This window comes from Pristiophorus japonicus, chromosome 9 (assembly GCF_044704955.1).
Source record: "Pristiophorus japonicus isolate sPriJap1 chromosome 9, sPriJap1.hap1, whole genome shotgun sequence".
In the NCBI taxonomy this organism is placed as follows: domain Eukaryota; kingdom Metazoa; phylum Chordata; class Chondrichthyes; family Pristiophoridae; genus Pristiophorus; species Pristiophorus japonicus.
This window is the reverse complement of record NC_091985.1, coordinates 3,003,428-3,029,890: the sequence shown is the minus strand read 5'-3', so window position 1 is coordinate 3,029,890 and position 26,463 is coordinate 3,003,428. Positions and strand designations below refer to the sequence as shown.

Below are 26,463 nucleotides of genomic sequence, written 5' to 3'. Positions count from 1 at the left end.
TTGTATGTTTCAATGAGATCACCTCTCACTCTTTTAAACACTTGAGTGTACGAGAACACGGGCCTTACACTAAACATCCATAAGGCAAACGTCCTCTACCAACCTGCCCCCGCCACACAGTACAGCCCCCGATTATCAAAATCCACAACGAGGCCTTGGGCAACGTGGACCATTTTCCACACCTCGGGGGTCTACTGTCAACTAGAGCAGACGTCGATGACAAAGTCCAACTCCGCCTTCAATGTGCCAGTGCAGTCTTTGGTCATAAGAACATAACACATAAGAACATAAGAATTAGGAATAGGAGTAGGCCATCTAGCCCCTCGAGCCTGCTCCGCCATTCAACAAGATCATGGCTGATCTGGCCGTGGACTCAGCTCCACTTACCCGCCCTCTCCCCATAACCCTTAATTCCCTTATTGGTTAAAAATCTATCTGTGATTTGAATACATTCAATGAGCTAGCCTCAACTGCTTCCTTGGGCAGAGAATTCCACAGATTCACAACCCTCTGGGAGAAGAAATTCCTTCTCATCTCGGTTTTAAATTGGCTCCCCCGTATTTTGAGGCTGTGCCCCCTAGTTCTAGTCTCCCCAACCAGTGGAAACAACTTCTCTGCCTCTATCTTGTCTATCCCTTTCATTATTTTAAATGTTTCTATATAAGATCACCCCTCATCCTTCTGAACTCCAATGAGTAAAGACCCAGTCTACTCAATCTATCATCATAAGGTAACCCCCTCATCTCCCGAATCAGCCGAGTGAATCGTCTCTGTACCCCCTCCAAAGCTAGTATATCCTTCCTTAAGTAAGGTGACCAAAACTGCACGCAGTACTCCAGTTGCGGCCTCACCAATACCCTATACAGTTGCAGCAGGACCTCCCTGCTTTTGTACTCCATCCCTCTCGCAATGAAGGCCAACATTCCATTTGCCTTCCTGATTACCTGCTGCACCTGCAAACTAACTTTTTGGGATTCATGCACAAGAACCCCCAGGTCCCTCTGCACCGCAGCATGTTGTAATTTCTCCCCATTCAAATAATATTCCCTTTTACTGTTTTTTTTTCCCCCCAAGGTGGATGACCTCACATTTTCCAACATTGTATTCCACCTGCCAAACCTTAGCCCATTCGCTTAAGCTATCTAAATCTCTTTGCAGCTTCTCTGTGTCTTCTACACAACCTGCTTTCCCACTAATCTTTGTGTCATATGCAAATTTTGTTACACTACACTCTGTCCCCTCTTCCAGGTCATCTATGTATATTGTAAACAGTTGTGGTCCCAGCACCGATCCCTGTGGCACACCACTAACAACCGATTTCCAACCCGAAAAGGACCCATTTATCCTGACTCTCTGCTGTCTGATGGCCAGCCAATTCTCTATCCATGCTAATACATTTCCTCTGACTCCGCGTACCTTTATCTTCTGCAGTAACCTTTGGTGTGGCACCTTATCGAATGCCTTTTGGAAATCTAAATACACCACATCCATCGGTATACCTCTATCCACCATGCTCGTTATATCCTCAAAGAATTCCAGTAAATTAGTTAAACATGATTTCCCCTTCACGAATCCATGTTGCGTCTGCTTGATTGCACTATTCCTATCTAGATGTCCCGCTATTTCTTCCTTAATGATAGCTTCAAGCATTTTCCCCACTACAGATGTTAAACTAACCGGCCTATAGTTACCTGCCTTTTGTCTGCCCCCTTTTTTAAACAGAGGCGTTACATTAGCTGCTTTCCAATCCGCTGGTACCCCCCCAGAGTCCAGAGAATTTTGGTAGATTACACCGAATGCATCTGCTATAACTGCCGCCATCTCGTTTAATACCCTGGGATGCATTTCATCAGGACCAGGGGACTTGTCTACCTTGAGATCCATTACTACCCAGCACTACCTCCCTAGTGATAGTGATTACCTCAAGGTCCTCCCTTCCCACATTCCCGTGACCAGCAATTTTTGGCATGGTTTTTGTGTCTTCCACTGTGAAGATCGAAGCAAAATAATTGATTAAGGTCTCAGCCATTTCCACATTTCCCATTATTAAATCCCCCTTCTCATCTTCTAAGGGACCAACATTTACATTAATCACTCTTTTCCATTTTATATATCGGTAAAAGCTTTTAATATCTGTTTTTATGTTTTGCCCAAGTTTACTTTCGTAATCTATCTTTCCTTTCTTTATTGCTTTCTTAGTCATTCTTTGCTGTCGTTTAAAATTTTCCCAATCTGCTAATTTTCCACTAACCTTGGCCACCTTATACGCATTGGTTTTTAATTTGATACTCTTCTTTATTTCCTTGGTTATCCACGGCTGGTTATCCCTTCTTTTACCGCCCTTCTTTTTGTTGAGCACTATGAAAGAGCTCCTTAAAAGTCCTCCACTTTTCCTCAATTGTGCCACCATTTAGTCTGTGTTTCCAGTCTTCTTTAGCCAACTCTGCCCTCATTCCACTGTAGTCCCCTTTGCATAGTACGCTCGTTTGAGACACTACTTCCTCACCCTCAATCTGTATTACAAATTCAACCATACTGTGATCACTCATTCCGAGAGGATCTTTTACTAGGAGATCGTTTATTATTCCTGTCTCATTACACAGGACCAGAGCTAAGATCGCTTGCTCCCTTGTAGGTTCTGTAACATACAGTTCTAAGAAACAATCCCGTATGCATTCTATGAATTCCTCTTCAAGGCTACCCCATGCGATTTGATTTGACCAATCGATATGTAGGTTAAAATCCCCCATGATTACTGCCGTTCCTTTTTTACATGCCTCCATTATTCCCTTGATTATTGCCCGCCCCACCATGAAGTTATTATTTTGGGGCCTATAAACTACGCCCACCAGTAACTTTTTCCCCTTACTATCTCTAATCTCCACCCACAATGATTTAACATTTTGTTCATTAGAGCCAATATCGTCTCTCACAACTGCCCTGATATCATCCTTTATTAACAGAGCTACCCCACCTCCTTTCCCTTCTTGTCCATCTTTCCGAATTGTCAGATCCTCGCCTGAGGAAGAGTATTTAAAAACCAGGATCTCAAACCCGGCACCAAACTCATGGTCTACAGAGCAGTAGTGATACCCACCCTCCTATATGCTTGAGAGACATGGACTATGTACAGCAGGCACCTCAAAGCACTGGAGAAGTACCACCAACGCTGCCTCCACAAGATCCTGCAAATCCATTGGCAGGATAGGCGCACCAACGTCAGTGTTCTTGCTCAGGCCAACATCCCCAGCATCGAAGCATTGACCACGCTCGATCAGCTCCGTTGGGCGGACCACATTGTTCGCATGCCCAATACTAGAATCCCAAAGCAAGCTCTCTACTCAGAGCTCCGACACGGCAAGCGAGTACCAGGTGGGCAAAGGAAACACTTCAAGGACACCCTCAAAGCCTCCTTGAAAAAATGTAACATCCCTACTGACATCTGGGAATCCCTGGCCCAAGACAGCCCAAAGTGGAGGAGAAGGATCCCGGAAGGCGCCAAACACCTCGAGTCTCTTCACCGGGAGCAAGCAGAAGCCAAGCACAAACAACGAAGGAGCGTGCAGCAACCCAAGCACCCCACACACCCGTCCCTTCAACCACCGTCTGCCTATGACAGAGACTGTAGGTCCCACATTGGACTCATCAGTCACACGAGAACTCATTTTTAGTGCAGAAGCAAGTTATCATTGGTTCCGAGGGACTGCCTAAGGAGGAAGATAGGTCCATTCAACACAATCTCTAATCATAAGACAGCCCTCTCATCCCAGGAATCAATCTGGTGAACCTTTGTTGTACGGCCTCCAAGGCAAGTACAAGGTATATCCTTCCTTAGATAAGGAGACCAAACAGTGCACAGTATTCCAGGTGTGGTCTCACCAGGGCCCTGTACAATTGTAGCATGACTTCCTTACTCTTATATTCCAACCCCCTTGCAATAAAGGACAACATACCATTTGCCTTCCTTATTGCTTGCTGTGCCTGCATGATCGCTTTCTGTGTTTCTTACACAAGGACACCCACATCTCTCTGAACACCAACATTTGAACATTTCTCACCATTTCAAAAATATACTGTTTTTTTTATTCTTCCTACCAAAGTGAATAACCTCACATTTCCCCACATTATACTCCATCTGCCACCTTACTGCCCACTCACTCAGTTTATCTATAACGTTTTGCAGACACTCCTCACAGCTTACTGTCCCACCTAGCTTTGTATCATCAGCAAACCTGGATACATTACACTCTTCCTTCACCCAGGTCATTAATATAGATTGTAAATAGCTGAGGCCCCAGCACTGATCCCTGCGGCACCTCACTAGTTACAGCCAGCCAACCTGAAAATGACCTGTTTATCCCAACTCTCTGTTTTGTGTCCGGTAACCAGTCCTCTATCCATGCTAATACATTACCTCCAGTCCCATGAGCCTTTATCTTGTGCAACAACCTTTTATGTGGCACCTTATCAAAATCCTTTTGGAAATCCAAATATACTACATCCACTGGTTCCCCTTTATCTACCCTGCTAGTTATATCCTCAAAGAACTGTAACAAATTTGTCAAACACGATTTCCCTTTCATAAAACCATGTTGACTCTGCCTAATCAGGTTATAATTTTCTAAGTGCCCCGATACCACTTCCTTCACGACAGGTCCCAGCATTTTCCCGACGACTGATGTCAGGCTAACTGGCCTGTAGTTCCCCATAAGGGCTGATGATGCTCCCTGCATTTTTCCTGCAGCTGTCGCGCTGTAAAAATCATGTCTGTTGTGCCCCGTAGGGGATGAAATCTGCACTGTGACTCCAGGAGGAGCTCCTCAGCCACATGGAGGAGATGGTTGAGGAGAACTCTAGCGACGACTTTCCCAGTGGCTGGTAACAGGGAGATTCCCCTGTAGCTGCCGCAGTTGAATGTCCCCCTTTTTTAAAAAGATGGTCACGATCACTACATCTCTGAGATCTCCCGGCATGCTCTCCTCCCTCCAAATGAGATGAGGTTATGTATTCGCGCCTGTAGTGCCTCTCCGCCATACTTCAGTGCCTCAGCAGGGATTCCATCTGCTCCCGAAACTGGCCAAAGTCTGCCCTAAGTGCATCCGGGAGGGCACTGAGCACCTCGAGTCTCGTCACCGAGAGCATGCAGAAATCAAGCGCAGGCAACAGAAAGAGTGTGCGGCAAACCAGTCCCACCCACCCCTTCCCTCAATGACTATGTGCCGCACCTGTGGCAGAGACTGTACAATCACCTAAGAACTCAGTTAAGAGTGGAAACAAGTCTTCCTCGATTCCGAGGGACTGCTTATGATGACGATGATGAGTTCCCTATTTTTGCTCTCCCTCCTTTCTTGAATAGCAGTAGGTTTTAAGAAGTGTCTTAAAGGCAGAGAGTTTAGCAAGGGAATTCTAGAGCTTAGGGCCCAGGTAGTTGGAGGTGTGACCCCCAATGGTGAAGCGATGGAAATTGGGGATGTTCAAGACTCTAGAATTGGAAGAGTGCAGCGATCTCGGGGTGTTGCAGGCTGAAAGTGGTCCCCATTTAGTTTTCCCACTGTTTGTGTGTGCACCCTCGCCAGTTTAGTTATCTGGGACTCTGTCTCTGCAGAGGATCAATCAGAGCATAGTTATTATTTGCTTCAACAGTTCGCCCAGTCATTCCTTTATCTATTGGGGTCTTTACCTGGAGGGTATTGCATGGGGCAGTCCCATGCAATAGGTTTTTAAGTTGGTTCATGGACTCTACCTGCATTTTTCATGGAGTGAAGGAGTCTGTGTCCATATGTGCACGGAGTGTGGGAGGTTGTAGCCCCTCTTCAACTATTGGAAGCGGCTGATCCTCGATTTTTGGTTGAGCTTCAGTCCCACGCTCCTGATCTTGGGACACCCAGTGCAGGGGGGGTGGGTGCGGAGGGCAACCATCAACAGGTCCAGGCAGCATGTGGTCGAGATGGTGGTTCGGCCCGACTGCCTGCCTCTCTTCCACAGCTAGGTTCACGCTCAGGAGTCACTGGAGATGCAGCACGCTGGTGTCCACCTGCACGCTCGAGACCTTCTGTGACCGGAGGGAGCATCATCACAACCGACAACATTTTAATTTGATTTGTTAAGTTTTAGTTAAAATTTGTTAAATTACATGTTATTATTAGTTGTGACCCTTTAAAATGGGGTGCATGCTTGACTTTGAATTGCTCATTGCCAGTATTTTTTTTTTAAGTCGGCAGTTCGCCCCCACACCCTTCCCCCGGGCTCCGCCCCTGCCCCGCACCCACTCCCCGGGCTCCGCCCCCTTGCCCCGCACCCACTCCCCGGGCTCCGCCCCCCACCCACTCCCCGGGCTCCTTCCCCTGCCGTTGCTCCGTACCCACTCCCCGTGCTCCGCCCCCTGTCCCGCACCCTGTCACCGGGCAACGCACCCTGTCCGCACACCCTCTCCCCAGGCCCTGCACCCACTCCCCGGGTTCCGCCCACCTGCCCAGCCGCTTGCCCCGCACCCACTCCCTGGGCAACGCATCCTGCCCCGCACCCTCTCCCCTGGCCCAGACCCTCCCCACGCCCTCTGGCTTTGCCCCGTGACCCGCCCCCACTCCCCAGGCTCTGCCTCCTGCCCCACCCCCTGACCCTGCCGCCTCAACCACGGGCTCCGCCCATGGCCATGCCCTCTTTCCCCAGGCTCCGCATCTTTCCTGCCCCCTTTCCCCAGGCCACGCCCATTCTCACCTTACCCCACCTCTTCCCTGGCAACGCCCCTTCATGTACCCTCCCCCGGGGCTCCACCCCTTGCCCCCACTCTTTCCTCAGACCACGCGCCTTCTCCACACGCCCCCTTTCCCCAGACCACCCCTGCTATCCCCAGACCACGCCCCTTCTCCCTTTGCCCCACCCCTTCTCCACACACACACTTTCCCCCTTTCCACGCCCCCTTCCCATGACCACGCCCCTTCTCCGGGATCACGCCCCCTTGCCCAGACCACGCCCTTTGACATACCCTTCCCCCGGGCTCCACATCGAGCCCCCGCCCCCTCTCCCCTGGTCCCGCCCACCTTACCTTGCCCACCTCGGCGCTGCCCAGGCTGATCACCTTCACCCGCAGCGGCTTCTTCATCTCCTTCCGCTTCTGCGGGTGGGTCTCCATGGCAACGGGCCGCCGCCGCCGCTGGGGCTGGGGCTGGGGCTGGGTCCGGGGCTGGGGCTGGGGCTGGGGCTGGGGCTGGGGCCGGCTCACTCCCTCCCTCCCGAGCCCCGGCACCACACCACACCACTGCCCGCCCCTCACTCTCTCCCTGAACACCGAGCCCTCAGTCCACCAACCGCCCGCCGGCAGGCCGAGTCTTCATCGCACCGACCGTCACACAGCGCGCTCCCAGTCCGCCCGCTTCTCGCGAGACTCCGCGCGCCGGGCCCCGCCCCAGGCCCCGCCCCCGTGCACTCTCCCCCGGGCCCCGCCCCCGCCCCCGCGCACTCTCCCCGGGCCCCGCCCCCGCCGCAGGCCCCGCCCCCGCGCACTGTCCCCCGGGCCCCGCCCCCGCGCACTCTCCCCGGGCCCCGCCCCCGCCGCAGGCCCCGCCCCAGGCACCGCCCCCGCGCACTCTCCCCGGGCCCCACCCCCGCCCCGGGCCCCGCCCACTGAGCGGCGGGTTTGCTGGGAGGGGAGCGCGCGACGCCAATGCCGGCCGGACGGCATGTCAGGTGAGAGGCGGGGGGAGGGGCCGCTACACGGGAGGGTCAACACCCCAAAACCCGGCCCATAATACTCACCCCAAAACCCAGCCCATAATACTCACCCCAAAACCCACCCCATAATACTCACCCCAAAACCCACCCCATAATACTCACCCCCAAAACCCACCCCATAATACTCACCCCAAAACCCAACCCATAATACTCACCCCAAAACCCAGCCCATAATACTCACCCCAAAACCCACCCCATAATACTCACCCCAAAACCCAGCCCATAATACTCACCCCCAAAACCCAGCCCATAACACTCACCCCCAAAACCCGGCCCACAACACTCACCCCCAAAACCCAGCCCATAACACTCACCCCAAAACCCACCCCATAACACTCACCCCCAAAACCCGGCCCACAACACTCACCCCAAAACCCACCCCATAACACTCACCCCCAAAACCCACCCCATAATACTCACCCCCAAAACCCACCCCATAATACTCACCCCCAAAACCCGGCCCATAACACTCACCCCCAAAACCCACCCCATAATACTCGCCCCCAAAACCCACCCCATAATACTCACCCCCAAAACCCAGCCCATAATACTCACCCCCAAAACCCGGCCCATAATACTCACCCCAAAACCCGGCCCATAATACTCACCCCCAAAACCCACCCCATAATACTCACCCCAAAACCCGGCCCACAATACTCACCCCCAAAACCCACCCCATAATACTCACCCCAAAACCCAGCCCATAATACTCACCCCAAAACCCACCCCATAATACTCACCCCAAAACCCAGCCCATAATACTCACCCCAAAACCCGGCCCATAATACTCACCCCCAAAACCCACCCCATAATACTCACCCCAAAACCCAGCCCATAATACTCACCCCCAAAACCCAGCCCATAACACTCACCCCCAAAACCCGGCCCACAACACTCGCCCCAAAACCCACCCTATAACACTCACCCCCAAAACCCACCCCATAATACTCACCCCCAAAACCCGGCCCATAATACTCACCCCCAAAACCCACCCCATAATACTCACCCCCAAAACCCAGCCCACAACACTCACCCCCAAAACCCAACCCATAATACTCACCCCCAAAACCCAGCCCATAACACTCACCCCCAAAACCCAACCCATAATACTCACCCCCAAAACCCAACCCATAATACTCACCCCCAAAACCCAGCCCACAACACTCACCCCCAAAACCCAACCCATAATACTCACCCCCAAAACCCAGCCCATAACACTCACCCCCAAAACCCAACCCATAATACTCACCCCCAAAACCCAGCCCATAACACTCACCCCCAAAACCCAACCCATAATACTCACCCCCAAAACCCAACCCATAATACTCACCCCCAAAACCCGGCCCATAATACTCACCCCAAAACCCACCCCAAAATACTCACCCCAAAACCCGGCCCATAATACTCACCCCAAAACCCACCCCATAATACTCACCCCAAAACCCGGCCCATAATACTCACCCCAAAACCCACCCCATAATACTCACCCCCAAAACCCGCCCCATAATACTCACCCCCAAAACCCACCCCATAATACTCACCCCAAAACCCGGCCCATAATACTCACCCCCAAAACCCACCCCATAATACTCACCCCAAAACCCGGCCCATAATACTCACCCCAAAACCCACCCCATAATACTCACCCCAAAACCCGGCCCATAATACTCACCCCAAAACCCACCCCATAATACTCACCCCCAAAACCCGCCCCATAATACTCACCCCCAAAACCCACCCCATAATACTCACCCCAAAACCCGGCCCATAATACTCACCCCCAAAACCCACCCCATAATACTAACCCCAAAACCCGGCCCATAATACTCACCCCCAAAACCCACCCCACAACACTCACCCCAAAACCCGGCCCATAATACTCACCCCAAAACCCGGCCCATAATACTCACCCCAAAACCCAGCCCATAATACTCACCCCCAAAACCCAGCCCATAATACTCACCCCAAAACCCAGCCCATAATACTCACCCCAAAACCCGGCCCATAATACTCACCCCAAAACCCAGCCCATAATACTCACCCCAAAACCCAGCCCATAATACTCACCCCCAAAACCCAGCCCATAATACTCACCCCAAAACCCAGCCCACAACACTCACCCCAAAACCCGGCCCATAATACTCACCCCCAAAACCCAGCCCAAAACCCAGCACACAACACTCACCCCAAAACCCGGCCCACAATACTCACCCCAAAACCCGGCCCATAATACTCACCCCCAAAACCCGGCCCATAATACTCACCCCAAAACCCGGCCCATAATACTCACCCCCAAAACCCGGCCCACAACACTCACCCCAAAACCCGGCCCACAATACTCACCCCCAAAACCCAGCACACAACACTCACCCCAAAACCCGGCCCATAATACTCACCCCAAAACCCGGCCCACAATACTCACCCCAAAACCCGGCCCATAATACTCACCCCCAAAACCCGGCCCACAACACTCACCCCAAAACCCGGCCCATAATACTCACCCCCAAAACCCAGCCCACAACACTCACCCCAAAACCCGGCCCATAATACTCACCCCCAAAACCCAGCCCAAAACCCAGCACACAACACTCACCCCCAAAACCCGGCCCACAACACTCACCCCAAAACCCAGCCCACAACACTCAACCCCAAAACCCAGCACACAACACTCACCCCAAAACCCGGCCCATAATACTCACCCCCAAAACCCGGCCCACAATACTCACCCCAAAACCCGGCCCATAATACTCACCCCCAAAACCCGGCCCATAATACTCACCCCAAAACCCGGCCCATAATACTCACCCCCAAAACCCGGCCCACAACACTCACCCCCAAAACACAGCCCATAATACTCACCCCAAAACCCAGCCCATAATACTCACCCCCAAAACCCGGCCCACAACACTCACCACAAAACCCGGCCCATAATACTCACCCCCAAAACCCGGCCCACAACACTCACCCCCAAAACCCGGCCCACAACACTCACCCCAAAACCCGGCCCATAATACTCACCCCCAAAACCCAGCCCACAACACTCACCCCCAAAACCCGGCCCACAATACTCACCCCCAAAACCCAGCCCACAACACTCACCCCAAAACCCGGCCCATAATACTCACCCCAAAACCCAGCCCATAATACTCACCCCCAAAACCCAGCCCACAACACTCACCCCAAAACCCGGCCCATAATACTCACCCCCAAAACCCAGCCCACAACACTCACCCCAAAACCCGGCCCATAATACTCACCCCCAAAACCCGGCCCACAACACTCACCCCAAAACCCAGCCCACAACACTCACCCCAAAACCCAGCCCACAACACTCACCCCAAAACCCGGCCCACAACACTCACCCCAAAACCCGGCCCACAACACTCACCCCAAAACCCGGCCCACAACACTCACCCCAAAACCCGGCCCATAATACTCACCCCCAAAACCCAGCCCACAACACTCACCCCAAAACCCGGCCCATAATACTCACCCCCAAAACCCAGCCCACAACACTCACCCCAAAACCCGGCCCATAATACTCACCCCCAAAACCCGGCCCATAATATTCACCCCAAAACCCGGCCCACAACACTCACCCCCAAAACCCGGCCCACAACACTCACCCCCAAAACCCGGCTCACAACACTCACCCCAAAACTCGGCCCACAACACTCACCCCAAAACCCGGCCCATAATACTCACCCCCAAAACCCGGCCCATAATACTCACCCCAAAACCCGGCCCATAATACTCACCCCCAAAACCCGGCCCACAACACTCACCCCCAAAACACAGCCCATAATACTCACCCCAAAACCCAGCCCACAACACTCACCCCCAAAACCCGGCCCACAACACTCACCCCAAAACCCGGCCCATAATACTCACCCCAAAACCCACCCCATAATACTCACCCCCAAAACCCGGCCCACAACACTCACCCCCAAAACCCGGCCCACAACACTCACCCCAAAACCCAGCCCATAATGCTCACCCCCAAAACCCAGCCCATTATACTCACCCCCAAAACCCAGCCCATAACACTCACCCCCAAAACCCAGCCCATAATACTCACGCCAAAACCCAGCCCATAATACTCACCCCAAAACCCTGCCCATAATACTCACCCCAAAACCCAGCCCATAATACTCACCCCCAAAACCCAGCCCATAATACTCACCCAAAACCCAGCCCATAACACTCACCCCCAAAACCCAGCCCATAATACTCACCCCAAAACCCAGCCCATAATACTCACCCCCAAAACCCGGCCCACAACATTCACGCCAAAACCCGGCCCATAATACTCAGCCCAAAACCCAGCCCATAATACTCACCCCCAAAACCCAGCCCATAATACTCACCCCCAAAACCCGGCCCATAATACTCACCCCAAAACCCAGCCCATAATACTCACCCCCAAAACCCGACCCACAACATTCACCCCAAAACCCAGCCCAAAACACTCACCCTCAAAACCAGCCCATAATACTCACCCCAAAACCCAGCCCAGAACACACCCCAAAACCCAGCCCATAATACCAACCCCAAAACCCAGCCCACAATACTCACCCCAAAACCCAGCCCACAATACTCACCCCAAAACCCAGCCCATAATACTCACCCCCAAAACCCGGCCCACAACATTCACCCCAAAACCCAGCCCAAAACACTCACCCCCAAAACCAGCCCATAATACTCACCCCAAAACCCAGCCCATAACACACCCCAAAACCCAGCCCATAATACCAACCCCAAAACCCAGCCCACAATACTCACCCCAAAACCCAGCCCATAATACTCACCCCAAAACCCGGCCCATAATACTCACCCCAAAACCCGGCCCATAATACTCACCCCCAAAACCCGGCCCATAATACTCAACCCAAAACCCGGACCATAATACTCACCCCCAAAACCCGGCCCATAATACTCACCCCCAAAACCCAGCCCACAACACTCACCCCCAAAACCCGGCCCATAATACTCACCCCAAAACCCGGCCCATAATACTCAACCCCAAAACCCGGCCCATAATACTCACCCCAAAACCCGGCCCATAATACTCACCCCCAAAACCCGGCCCATAATACTCACCCCAAAACCCGGCCCATAATACTCACCCCCAAAACCCGGCCCATAATACTCACCCCAAAACCCGGCCCATAATACTCACCCCCAAAACCCGGCCCACAACACTCACCCCCAAAACACAGCCCATAATACTCACCCCAAAACCCAGCCCACAACACTCACCCCCAAAACCCGGCCCACAACACTCACCCCAAAACCCGGCCCATAATACTCACCCCAAAACCCACCCCATAATACTCACCCCCAAAACCCGGCCCACAACACTCACCCCCAAAACCCGGCCCACAACACTCACCCCAAAACCCAGCCCATAATACTCACCCTCAAAACCCAGCCCATAATACTCACCCCCAAAACCCAGCCCATAACACTCACCCCCAAAACCCAGCCCATAATACTCACGCCAAAACCCAGCCCATAATACTCACCCCAAAACCCTGCCCATAATACTCACCCCAAAACCCAGCCCATAATACTCACCCCCAAAACCCAGCCCATAATACTCACCCAAAACCCAGCCCATAACACTCACCCCCAAAACCCAGCCCACAATACTCACCCCAAAACCCAGCCCATAATACTCACCCCCAAAACCCGGCCCACAACATTCACGCCAAAACCCGGCCCATAATACTCAGCCCAAACCCAGCCCATAATACTCACCCCCAAAACCCAGCCCATAATACTCACCCCCAAAACCCGGCCCATAATAGTCACCCCAAAACCCAGCCCATAATACTCAACCCCAAAACCCGACCCACAACATTCACCCCAAAACCCAGCCCAAAACACTCACCCTCAAAACCAGCCCATAATACTCACCCCAAAACCCAGCCCATAACACACCCCAAAACCCAGCCCATCATACCAACCCCAAAACCCAACCCACAATACTCACCCCAAAACCCAGCCCACAATACTCACCCCAAAACCCAGCCCATAATACTCACCCCAAAACCCAGCCCATAATACTCACCCCCAAAACCCGGCCCACAACATTCACCCCAAAACCCAGCCCAAAACACTCACCCCCAAAACCAGCCCATAATACTCACCCCAAAACCCAGCCCATAACACACCCCAAAACCCAGCCCATAATACCAACCCCAAAACCCAGCCCACAATACTCACCCCAAAACCCAGCCCACAATACTCACCCCAAAACCCAGCCCATAATACTCACCCCAAAACCCGGCCCATAATACTCACCCCAAAACCCGGCCCATAATACTCACCCCCAAAACCCGGCCCATAATACTCAACCCAAAACCCGGACCATAATACTCACCCCCAAAACCCGGCCCATAATACTCACCCCCAAAACCCAGCCCACAACACTCACCCCCAAAACCCGGCCCATAATACTCACCCCAAAACCCGGCCCATAATACTCAACCCCAAAACCCGGCCCATAATACTCACCCCAAAACCCGGCCCATAATACTCACCCCCAAAACCCGGCCCATAATACTCACCCCCAAAACCCGGCCCATAATACTCGCCCCAAAACCCAGCCCATAATACTCACCCCCAAAACCCAGCCCACAACATTCACCCCAAAACCCGGCCCAAAACACTCACCCCCAAAACCCGGCCCATAATACTCACCCCAAAACCCAGCCCATAATACTCACCCCCAAAACCCAGCTCATAATACTCACCCCCAAAACCCGGCCCATAATACTCACCCCAAAACCCAGCCCATAATACTCACCCCCAAAACCCGGCCCATAATACTCACCCCCAAAACCCGGCCCATAATACTCACCCCCAAAACCCGGCCCATAATACTCACCCCCAAAGCCCGGCCCATAACACTCATCCCCAAAACCCAGCCCATAATACTCACCCCCAAAACCCAGCCCACAACTCACCCCAAAACCCACCCCATAATACTCACCCCAAAACACGGCCCATAATACTCACCCCAAAACCCAGCCCAGAATACTCACCCCCAAAACCCAGCCCACAACACTCACCCCAAAACCCGGCCCACAACACTCATCCCCAAAACCCACCCCATAATACTCACCCCAAAACCCACCCCATAATACTCACCCCAAAACCCAGCCCAGAATACTCACCCCCAAAACCCAGCCCATAATACTCACCCCAAAACCCAACCCATAATACTCACCCCCAAAACCCGGCCCACAACACTCACCCTAAAACCCGGCCCATAATACTCACCCCCAAAACCCAGCCCATAATACTCACCCCAAAACCCGCCCACAACACTCACCCCAAAACCCAGCCCATAATACTCACCCCCAAAACCCGGCCCACAACACTCACCCCAAAACCCAGCCAATAATACTCACCCCCAAAACCCGGCCCACAACACTCACCCCCAAAACCCGGCCCACAACACTCACCCCCAAAACCCAGCCCATAATACTCACCCCCAAAACCCGGCCCACAACACTCACCCCAAAACCCGGCCCATAATACTCACCCCAAAACCCGGCCCATAATACTCACCCCCAAAACCCAGCCCATAATACTCACCCCAAAACCCGGCCCACAACACTCGCCCCAAAACCCATCCCATAATACTCACCCCAAAACCCGGCCCACAACACTCACCCCAAAACCCATCCCATAATACTCACCCCAAAACCCGGCCCACAACACTCACCCCAAAACCCAGCCCATAATACTCACCCCCAAAACCCGGCCCACAACACTCACCCCCAAAACACAGCCCATAATACTCACCCCAAAACCCGGCCCACAATACTCACCCCAAAACCCGGCCCACAATACTCACCCCCAAAACCCGGCCCACAACACTCACCCCAAAACCCGGCCCATAATACTCACCCCCAAAACCCAGCCCAGAATACTCACCCCAAAACCCGGCCCACAACACTCACCCCCAAAACCCGGCCCATAATACTTACCCCCAAAACCCACCCCATAATATTCACCCCAAAACCCGGCCCACAACACTCACCCCCAAAACCCGGCCCATAATACTCACCCCCAAAAGCCGGCCCATAATACTCGCCCCAAAACGCAGCCCATAATACTCACCCCCAAAACCCAGCCCATAATACTCACCCCCAAAACCCGGCCCATAATACTCACCCCCAAAACCCGGCCCATAACACTCACCCCCAAAACCCAGCCCATAATACTCACCCCAAAACCCAGCCCACAACTCACCCCAAAACCCACCCCAAAATACTCACCCCAAAAGCCGGCCCATAATACTCACCCCCAAAACCCGGCCCATAACACTCACCCCCAAAACCCAGCCCATAATACTCACCCCAAAACCCAGCCCACAACACTCACCCCAAAACCCAGCCCACAATACTCACCCCCAAAACCCGGCCCACAACTCACCCCAAAACCCAGCCCATAATATTCACCCCCAAAACCCGGCCCACAACTCACCCCGAAACCCGGCCCACAACACTCACCCCAAAACCCGGCCCACAACACTCACCCCAAATCCCGGCCCATAATACTCACCCCCAAAACCCAGCCCATAATACTCACCCCCAAAACCCGGCCCACAACACTCACCCCAAAACCCAGCCCACAACACTCACCCCCAAAACCCGGCCCACAACACTCACCCCAAAACCCAGCCCATAATACTCACCCCCAAAACCCAGCCCACAACACTCACCCCAAAACCCAGCCCATAATACTCACCCCCAAAACCCGGCCCACAACACTCACCCCAAAACCCAGCCCACAACACTCACCCCAAAACCCGGCCCACAACACTCACCCCAAAACCCAGCCCATAATACTCACCCCAAAATCCAGCCCACAACACTCACCCCAAAACCCAGCCCACAACACTCACCCCAAAACCCAGCCCACAACACTCACCCCAAAACCCACCCCATAATACTCACCCCCAAAACCCGGCCCATAGTACTCACCCCCAAAACCCGGCCCACAACACTCACCCCAAAACCCAGCCCATAGTACTCACCCCAAAACCCAGCCCATAATACTCACCCCAAAACCCAGCCCATAATACTCACCCCCAAAACCCACCCCACAACACTCACCCCCAAAACCCGGCCCACAACACTCACCCCAAAACCCACCCCATAATACTCACCCCCAAAACCCACCCCACAACACTCACCCCAAAACCCACCCCATAATACTCACCCCCAAAACCCACCCCATAACACTCACCCCCAAAACCCGGCCCACAACACTCACCCCAAAACCCACCCCATCATACTCACCCACAAAACCCGGCCCATAATACTCACCCCCAAAACCCACCCCATTATACTCACCCCCAAAACCCACCCCATAATACTCACCCCCAAAACCCACCCCATAATACTCACCCCAAAACCCGGCCCACAACACTCACCCCCAAAACCCAGCCCATAATACTCACCCCCAAAACCCGGCCCACAACACTCACCCCAAAACCCACCCCATAATATTCACCCCCAAAACCCGGCCCATAATACTCACCCCAAAACCCACCCCATAATACTCACCCCCAAAACCCACCCCATAATACTCACCCCCAAAACCCGGCCCACAACACTCACCCCAAAACCCACCCCATAATACTCACCCCCAAAACCCGGCCCATAATACACACCCCCAAAACCCGGCCCACAACACTCACCCCAAACCCCACCCCATAATACTCACCCCCAAAACACGGCCCATAATACTCACCCCCAAAACCCGGCCCATAATACTCACCCCCAAAACCCGGCCCACAACACTCACCCCATAATACTCACCCCCAAAACCCACCCCATAATATTCACCCCCAAAACCCGGCCCATAATACTCACCCCAAAACCCACCCCATAATACTCACCCCCAAAACCCACCCCATAATACTCACCCCCAAAACCCGGCCCACAACACTCACCCCAAAACCCACCCCATAATACTCACCCCCAAAACCCGGCCCATAATACACACCCCCAAAACCCGGCCCACAACACTCACCCCAAACCCCACCCCATAATACTCACCCCCAAAACACGGCCCATAATACTCACCCCCAAAACCCGGCCCATAATACTCACCCCCAAAACACGGCCCACAACACTCACCCCCAAAACCCGGCCCATAATACTCACCCCCAAAACCCACCCTATAATACTCAGCTCCAAAACCCGGCCCATAATACTCACCCCAAAACCCACCCCATAATACTCACCCCCAAAACCCACCCCATAATACTCACCCCCAAAACCCGGCCCACAACACTCACCCCAAAACCCACCCCATAATACTCACCCCCAAAACCCGGCCCATAATACTCACCCCCAAAACCCGGCCCACAACACTCACCCCAAAACCCACCCCATAATACTCACCCCCAAAACCCACCCCACAACACTCACCCCAAAACCCACCCCATAATACTCACCCCCAAAACCCGGCCCACAACACTCACCCCAAAACCCACCCCATAATACTCACCCCCAAAACCCGGCCCATAATACTCACCCCCAAAACCCGGCCCACAACACTCACCCCAAAACCCACCCCATAATACTCACCCCCAAAACCCACCCCACAACACTCACCCCAAAACCCACCCCATAATACTCACCCCCAAAGCCCGGCCCACAACACTCACCCCAAAACCCACCCCATAATACTCACCCCCAAAACCCGGCCCATAATACTCACCCCCAAAACCCACCCCATTATACTCACCCCCAAAACCCGGCCCACAACACTCACCCCCAAAACCCAGCCCATAATACTCACCCCCAAAACCCGGCCCACAACACTCACCCCAAAACCCACCCCATAATATTCACCCCCAAAACCCGGCCCATAATACTCACCCCAAAACCCACCCCATAATACTCACCCCCAAAACCCACCCCATAATACTCACCCCCAAAACCCGGCCCATAATACTCACCCCCAAAACCCGGCCCATAATACTCACCCCCAAAACCCGACCCACAACACTCACCCCAAACCCCACCCCATAATACTCACCCCCAAAACCCGGCCCATAATACTCACCCCCAAAACCCGGCCCATAATACTCACCCCCAAAACCCGGCCCATAATACTCACCCCAAAACCCGGCCCACAACACTCACCCCAAAATCCGGCCCATAATACTCACCCCCAAAACCCGGCCCATAATACTCACCCCCAAAACCCGGCCCATAATACTCACCCCCAAAACCCAGCCCATAATACTCACCCCAAAACGCACCCCACAACACTCACCCCAAAACCCACCCCATAATACTCACCCCCAAAACCCGGCCCACAACACTCACCCCCAAAACCCACCCCACAACACTCACCCCCAAAACCCGGCCCACAACACTCACCCCAAAACCCACCCCATAATACTCACCCCCAAAACCCGGCCCATAATACTCACCCCCAAAACCCACCCCATAATACTCACCCCCAAAACCCAGCCCACAACACTCACCCCAAAACCTGGCCCATAATACTCACCCCCAAAACCCAGCCCACAACACTCACCCCCAAAACCCGGCCCACAACACTCACCCCAAAACCCACCCCATAATACTCACCCCCAAAACCCGGCCCATAATACACACCCCCAAAACCCGGCCCACAACACTCACCCCAAAACCCGGCCCATAATACACACCCCCAAAACCCGGCCCACAACACTCACCCCAAACCCCACCCCATAATACTCACCCCCAAAACACGGCCCATAATACTCACCCCCAAAACCCGGCCCATAATACTCACCCCCAAAACACGGCCCACAACACTCACCCCCAAAACCCGGCCCATAATACTCACCCCCAAAACCCACCCTATAATACTCAGCTCCAAAACCCGGCCCATAATACTCACCCCAAAACCCACCCCATAATACTCACCCCCAAAACCCACCCCATAATACTCAACCCCAAAACCCGGCCCACAACACTCACCCCAAAACCCACCCCATAATACTCACCCCCAAAACCCGGCCCATAATACTCACCCCCAAAACCCGGCCCACAACACTCACCCCAAAACCCACCCCATAATACTCACCCCCAAAACCCACCCCACAACACTCACCCCAAAACCCACCCCATAATACTCACCCCCAAAGCCCGGCCCACAACACTCACCCCAAAACCCACCCCATAATACTCACCCCCAAAACCCGGCCCATAATACTCACCCCCAAAACCCACCCCATTATACTCACCCCCAAAACCCGGCCCACAACACTCACCCCCAAAACCCAGCCCATAATACTCACCCCCAAAACCCGGCCCACAACACTCACCCCAAAACCCACCCCATAATATTCACCCCCAAAACCCGGCCCATAATACTCACCCCAAAACCCACCCCATAATACTCACCCCCAAAACCCACCCCATAATACTCACCCCCAAAACCCGGCCCATAATACTCACCCCCAAAACCCGGCCCATAATACTCACCCCCAAAACCCGACCCACAACACTCACCCCAAACCCCACCCCATAATACTCACCCCCAAAACCCGGCCCATAATACTCACCCCCAAAACCCGGCCCATAATACTCACCCCCAAAACCCGGCCCATAATACTCACCCCAAAACCCGGCCCACAACACTCACCCCAAAACCCGGCCCATAATACTCACCCCCAAAACCCGGCCCATAATACTCACCCCCAAAACCCGGCCCATAATACTCACCCCCAAAACCCAGCCCATAATACTCACCCCAAAACGCACCCCACAACACTCACCCCAAAACCCACCCCATAATACTCACCCCCAAAACCCGGCCCACAACACTCACCCCCAAAACCCACCCCACAACACTCACCCCCAAAACCCGGCCCACAACACTCACCCCAAAACCCACCCCATAATACTCACCCCCAAAACCCGGCCCATAATACTCACCCCCAAAACCCACCCCATAATACTCACCCCCAAAACCCAGCCCACAACACTCACCCCAAAACCTGGCCCATAATACTCACCCCCAAAACCCAGCCCACAACACTCACCCCCAAAACCCGGCCCACAACACTCACCCCAAAACCCAGCCGACAACACTCACCCCAAAACCCGGCCCACAACACTCACCCCCAAAACCCAGCCCACAACACTCACCCCAAAACCCAGCCCACAACACTCACCCCAAAACCCAGCCCACAACACCCACCCCAAAACCCGGCCCATAATACTCACCCCCAAAACCCAGCCCACAACACTCACCCCAAAACCCGGCCCATAATACTCACCCCCAAAACCCAGCCCACAACACTCACCCCCAAAACTCAGCCCACAACACTCACCCCAAAACCCAGCCCACAACACTGGCCCCAAAACCCAGCACACAACACTCACCCCAAAACCCGGCCCATAATACTCACCCCCAAAACCCGGCTCATAATACTCACCCCCAAAACCCGGCCCACAACAGTCACCTCAAAACCCGGCACACAACACTCACCCCCAAAACCCGTCCCACAACACTCACCCCCAAAACCCGGCCCACAACACTCACCCCCAAAACCCGGCCCACAACACTCACCCCCAAAACCCGGCCCACAACACTCACCCCCAAAACCCAGCCCACAACACTCACCCCCAAAACCCGGCCCACAACACTCACCCCCAAAACCCGGCCCACAACACTCACCCCAAAACCCGGCCCACAACACTCACCCCCAAAACCCGGCCCACAACACTCACCCCCAAAACCTGGCCCACAACACTCACCCCCAAAACCCGGCCCACAACACTCACCCCAAAACTCGGCCCACAACACTCACCCCAAAACCCGGCCCATAATACTCACCCCCAAAACCCTGCCCATAATACTCACCCCCAAAACCCGGCCCACAACACTCACCACCAAAACACAGCCCATAATACTCACCCCAAAACCCACCCCATAACACTCACCCCCAAAACCCAGCCCATAATACTCACCCCCAAAACCCAGCCCATAATACTCACCCCCAAAACCCAGCCCATAATACTCACCCCAAAACCCAGCCCATAATACTCATCCCCAAAACCCAGCCCATAATACTCACCCCAAAACCCAGCCCATAATACTCACCCCAAAACCCAGCCCATAACACACCCCGAAACCCAGCCCATAATACTCACCCCCAAAACCCGGCCCACAACATTCACCCCCAAAACCCGGCCCATAATACTCACCCCAAAACCCAGCCCATAATACTCACCCCAAAACCCAGCCCATAATACTCACCCCCAAAACCCAGCCCATAATACTCACCCCCAAAACCCGGCCCATAATACTCACCCCAAAACCCAGCCCATAATACTCTCCCCCAAAACCCGGCCCACAACATTCACCCCAAAACCCGGCCCAAAACACTCACCCCCAAAACCAGCCCATAATACTCACCCCAAAACCCAGCCTATAATACTCACCCCCAAAACCCAGCCCATAATACTCACCCCAAAACCCAGCCCATAATACTCACCCCAAAACCCAGCCCATAACACACCCCAAAACCCAGCCCATAATACTCACCCCCAAAACCCGGACCACAACATTCACCCCCAAAACCCGGCCCATAATACTCACCCCAAAACCCAGCCCATAATACTCACCCCCAAAACCCAGCCCATAATACTCACCCCCAAAACCCGGCCCATAATACTCACCCCAAAACCCAGCCCATAATACTCTCCCCCAAAACCCGGCCCACAACATTCACCCCAAAACCCGGCCCAAAACACTCACCCCCAAAACCAGCCCATAATACTCACCCCAAAACCCAGCCCATAATACTCACCCCCAAAACCCAGCCCACAATACTCACCCCAAAACCCAGCCCATAATACTCACCCCCAAAACCCAGCCCACAACACTCACCCCAAAACCCAGCCCACAACACTCACCCCAAAACCCAGCCCACAACACTCACCCCAAAACCCAGCCCATAATACTCACCCCCAAAACCCAGCCCACAACACTCACCCCAAAACCCGGCCCACAACACTCACCCCAAAACCCAGCCCACAACACTCACCCCAAAACCCGGCCCATAATACTCACCCCCAAAAGCCAGCCCACAACACTCACCCCAAAACCCGGCCCATAATACTCACCCCCAAAACCCAGCCCACAACACTCACCCCAAAACCCGGCCCATAATACTCACCCCCAAAACCCAGCCCACAACACTCACCCCAAAACCCGGCCTATAATACTCACCCCCAAAACCCAGCCCACAACACTCACCCCAAAACCCACCCTATAATACTCAGCTCCAAAACCCGGCCCATAATACTCACCCCAAAACCCACCCCATAATACTCACCCCCAAAACCCACCCCATAATACTCACCCCCAAAACCCGGCCCACAACACTCACCCCAAAACCCACCCCATAATACTCACCCCCAAAACACGGCCCACAACACTCACCCCCAAAACCCGGCCCATAATACTCACCCCCAAAACCCACCCTATAATACTCAGCTCCAAAACCCGGCCCATAATACTCACCCCAAAACCCACCCCATAATACTCACCCCCAAAACCCACCCCATAATACTCACCCCCAAAACCCGGCCCACAACACTCACCCCAAAACCCACCCCATAATACTCACCCCCAAAACCCGGCCCATAATACTCACCCCCAAAACCCGGCCCACAACACTCACCCCAAAACCCACCCCATAATACTCACCCCCAAAACCCACCCCACAACACTCACCCCAAAACCCACCCCATAATACTCACCCCCAAAGCCCGGCCCACAACACTCACCCCAAAACCCACCCCATAATACTCACCCCCAAAACCCGGCCCATAATACTCACCCCCAAAACCCACCCCATTATACTCACCCCCAAAACCCGGCCCACAACACTCACCCCCAAAACCCAGCCCATAATACTCACCCCCAAAACCCGGCCCACAACACTCACCCCAAAACCCACCCCATAATATTCACCCCCAAAACCCGGCCCATAATACTCACCCCAAAACCCACCCCATAATACTCACCCCCAAAACCCACCCCATAATACTCACCCCCAAAACCCGGCCCATAATACTCACCCCCAAAACCCGGCCCATAATACTCACCCCCAAAACCCGACCCACAACACTCACCCCAAACCCCACCCCATAATACTCACCCCCAAAACCCGGCCCATAATACTCACCCCCAAAACCCGGCCCATAATACTCACCCCCAAAACCCGGCCCATAATACTCACCCCAAAACCCGGCCCACAACACTCACCCCAAAACCCGGCCCATAATACTCACCCCCAAAACCCGGCCCATAATACTCACCCCCAAAACCCGGCCCATAATACTCACCCCCAAAACCCAGCCCATAATACTCACCCCAAAACGCACCCCACAACACTCACCCCAAAACCCACCCCATAATACTCACCCCCAAAACCCGGCCCACAACACTCACCCCCAAAACCCACCCCACAACACTCACCCCCAAAACCCGGCCCACAACACTCACCCCAAAACCCACCCCATAATACTCACCCCCAAAACCCGGCCCATAATACTCACCCCCAAAACCCACCCCATAATACTCACCCCCAAAACCCAGCCCACAACACTCACCCCAAAACCTGGCCCATAATACTCACCCCCAAAACCCAGCCCACAACACTCACCCCCAAAACCCGGCCCACAACACTCACCCCAAAACCCACCCCATAATACTCACCCCCAAAACCCGGCCCATAATACACACCCCCAAAACCCGGCCCACAACACTCACCCCAAAACCCGGCCCATAATACACACCCCCAAAACCCGGCCCACAACACTCACCCCAAACCCCACCCCATAATACTCACCCCCAAAACACGGCCCATAATACTCACCCCCAAAACCCGGCCCATAATACTCACCCCCAAAACACGGCCCACAACACTCACCCCCAAAACCCGGCCCATAATACTCACCCCCAAAACCCACCCTATAATACTCAGCTCCAAAACCCGGCCCATAATACTCACCCCAAAACCCACCCCATAATACTCACCCCCAAAACCCACCCCATAATACTCAACCCCAAAACCCGGCCCACAACACTCACCCCAAAACCCACCCCATAATACTCACCCCCAAAACCCGGCCCATAATACTCACCCCCAAAACCCGGCCCACAACACTCACCCCAAAACCCACCCCATAATACTCACCCCCAAAACCCACCCCACAACACTCACCCCAAAACCCACCCCATAATACTCACCCCCAAAGCCCGGCCCACAACACTCACCCCAAAACCCACCCCATAATACTCACCCCCAAAACCCGGCCCATAATACTCACCCCCAAAACCCACCCCATTATACTCACCCCCAAAACCCGGCCCACAACACTCACCCCCAAAACCCAGCCCATAATACTCACCCCCAAAACCCGGCCCACAACACTCACCCCAAAACCCACCCCATAATATTCACCCCCAAAACCCGGCCCATAATACTCACCCCAAAACCCACCCCATAATACTCACCCCCAAAACCCACCCCATAATACTCACCCCCAAAACCCGGCCCATAATACTCACCCCCAAAACCCGGCCCATAATACTCACCCCCAAAACCCGACCCACAACACTCACCCCAAACCCCACCCCATAATACTCACCCCCAAAACCCGGCCCATAATACTCACCCCCAAAACCCGGCCCATAATACTCACCCCCAAAACCCGGCCCATAATACTCACCCCAAAACCCGGCCCACAACACTCACCCCAAAACCCGGCCCATAATACTCACCCCCAAAACCCGGCCCATAATACTCACCCCCAAAACCCGGCCCATAATACTCACCCCCAAAACCCAGCCCATAATACTCACCCCAAAACGCACCCCACAACACTCACCCCAAAACCCACCCCATAATACTCACCCCCAAAACCCGGCCCACAACACTCACCCCCAAAACCCACCCCACAACACTCACCCCCAAAACCCGGCCCACAACACTCACCCCAAAACCCACCCCATAATACTCACCCCCAAAACCCGGCCCATAATACTCACCCCCAAAACCCACCCCATAATACTCACCCCCAAAACCCAGCCCACAACACTCACCCCAAAACCTGGCCCATAATACTCACCCCCAAAACCCAGCCCACAACACTCACCCCCAAAACCCGGCCCACAACACTCACCCCAAAACCCAGCCGACAACACTCACCCCAAAACCCGGCCCACAACACTCACCCCCAAAACCCAGCCCACAACACTCACCCCAAAACCCAGCCCACAACACTCACCCCAAAACCCAGCCCACAACACCCACCCCAAAACCCGGCCCATAATACTCACCCCCAAAACCCAGCCCACAACACTCACCCCAAAACCCGGCCCATAATACTCACCCCCAAAACCCAGCCCACAACACTCACCCCCAAAACTCAGCCCACAACACTCACCCCAAAACCCAGCCCACAACACTGGCCCCAAAACCCAGCACACAACACTCACCCCAAAACCCGGCCCATAATACTCACCCCCAAAACCCGGCTCATAATACTCACCCCCAAAACCCGGCCCACAACAGTCACCTCAAAACCCGGCACACAACACTCACCCCCAAAACCCGGCCCACAACACTCACCCCCAAAACCCGGCCCACAACACTCACCCCCAAAACCCGGCCCACAACACTCACCC

At 54.1% G+C, this 26,463-nt stretch overlaps 2 protein-coding genes across 4 annotated transcripts in view; one reads left to right on the top strand and one right to left on the bottom strand.

Moving 5' to 3' along the window:
* Positions 1-7,408, bottom strand: part of dnajc27 (DnaJ (Hsp40) homolog, subfamily C, member 27) — a 75,203-nt gene extending 67,795 nt beyond the window's left edge. The window contains exons 1-2 of one of the 3 annotated variants that reach the window (XM_070889019.1): positions 7,046-7,126; positions 5,744-6,052 (exon numbers count right to left, since the gene is read on the bottom strand). In XM_070889019.1, the coding sequence (XP_070745120.1) occupies positions 5,744-5,749 (6 nt within the window). In that variant the 5' untranslated portion in view covers positions 5,750-6,052; positions 7,046-7,126. Of the gene's footprint in view, positions 1-5,743; positions 6,053-7,045 lie in introns of all 3 variants that reach the window. The other 2 variants (XM_070889018.1, XM_070889017.1) reach the window with 2 other exon arrangements.
* A 214-nt stretch (positions 7,409-7,622) lies between these two features.
* The window catches only part of LOC139272915 (protein EFR3 homolog B-like), a 1,121,614-nt gene continuing 1,102,773 nt past the window's right edge, over positions 7,623-26,463 (top strand). The window contains exon 1 of the mRNA XM_070889016.1: positions 7,623-7,686. Coding sequence (XP_070745117.1) covers positions 7,680-7,686 — 7 coding nt within the window. The 5' untranslated portion in view covers positions 7,623-7,679. The remainder of the gene's footprint in view (positions 7,687-26,463) is intronic.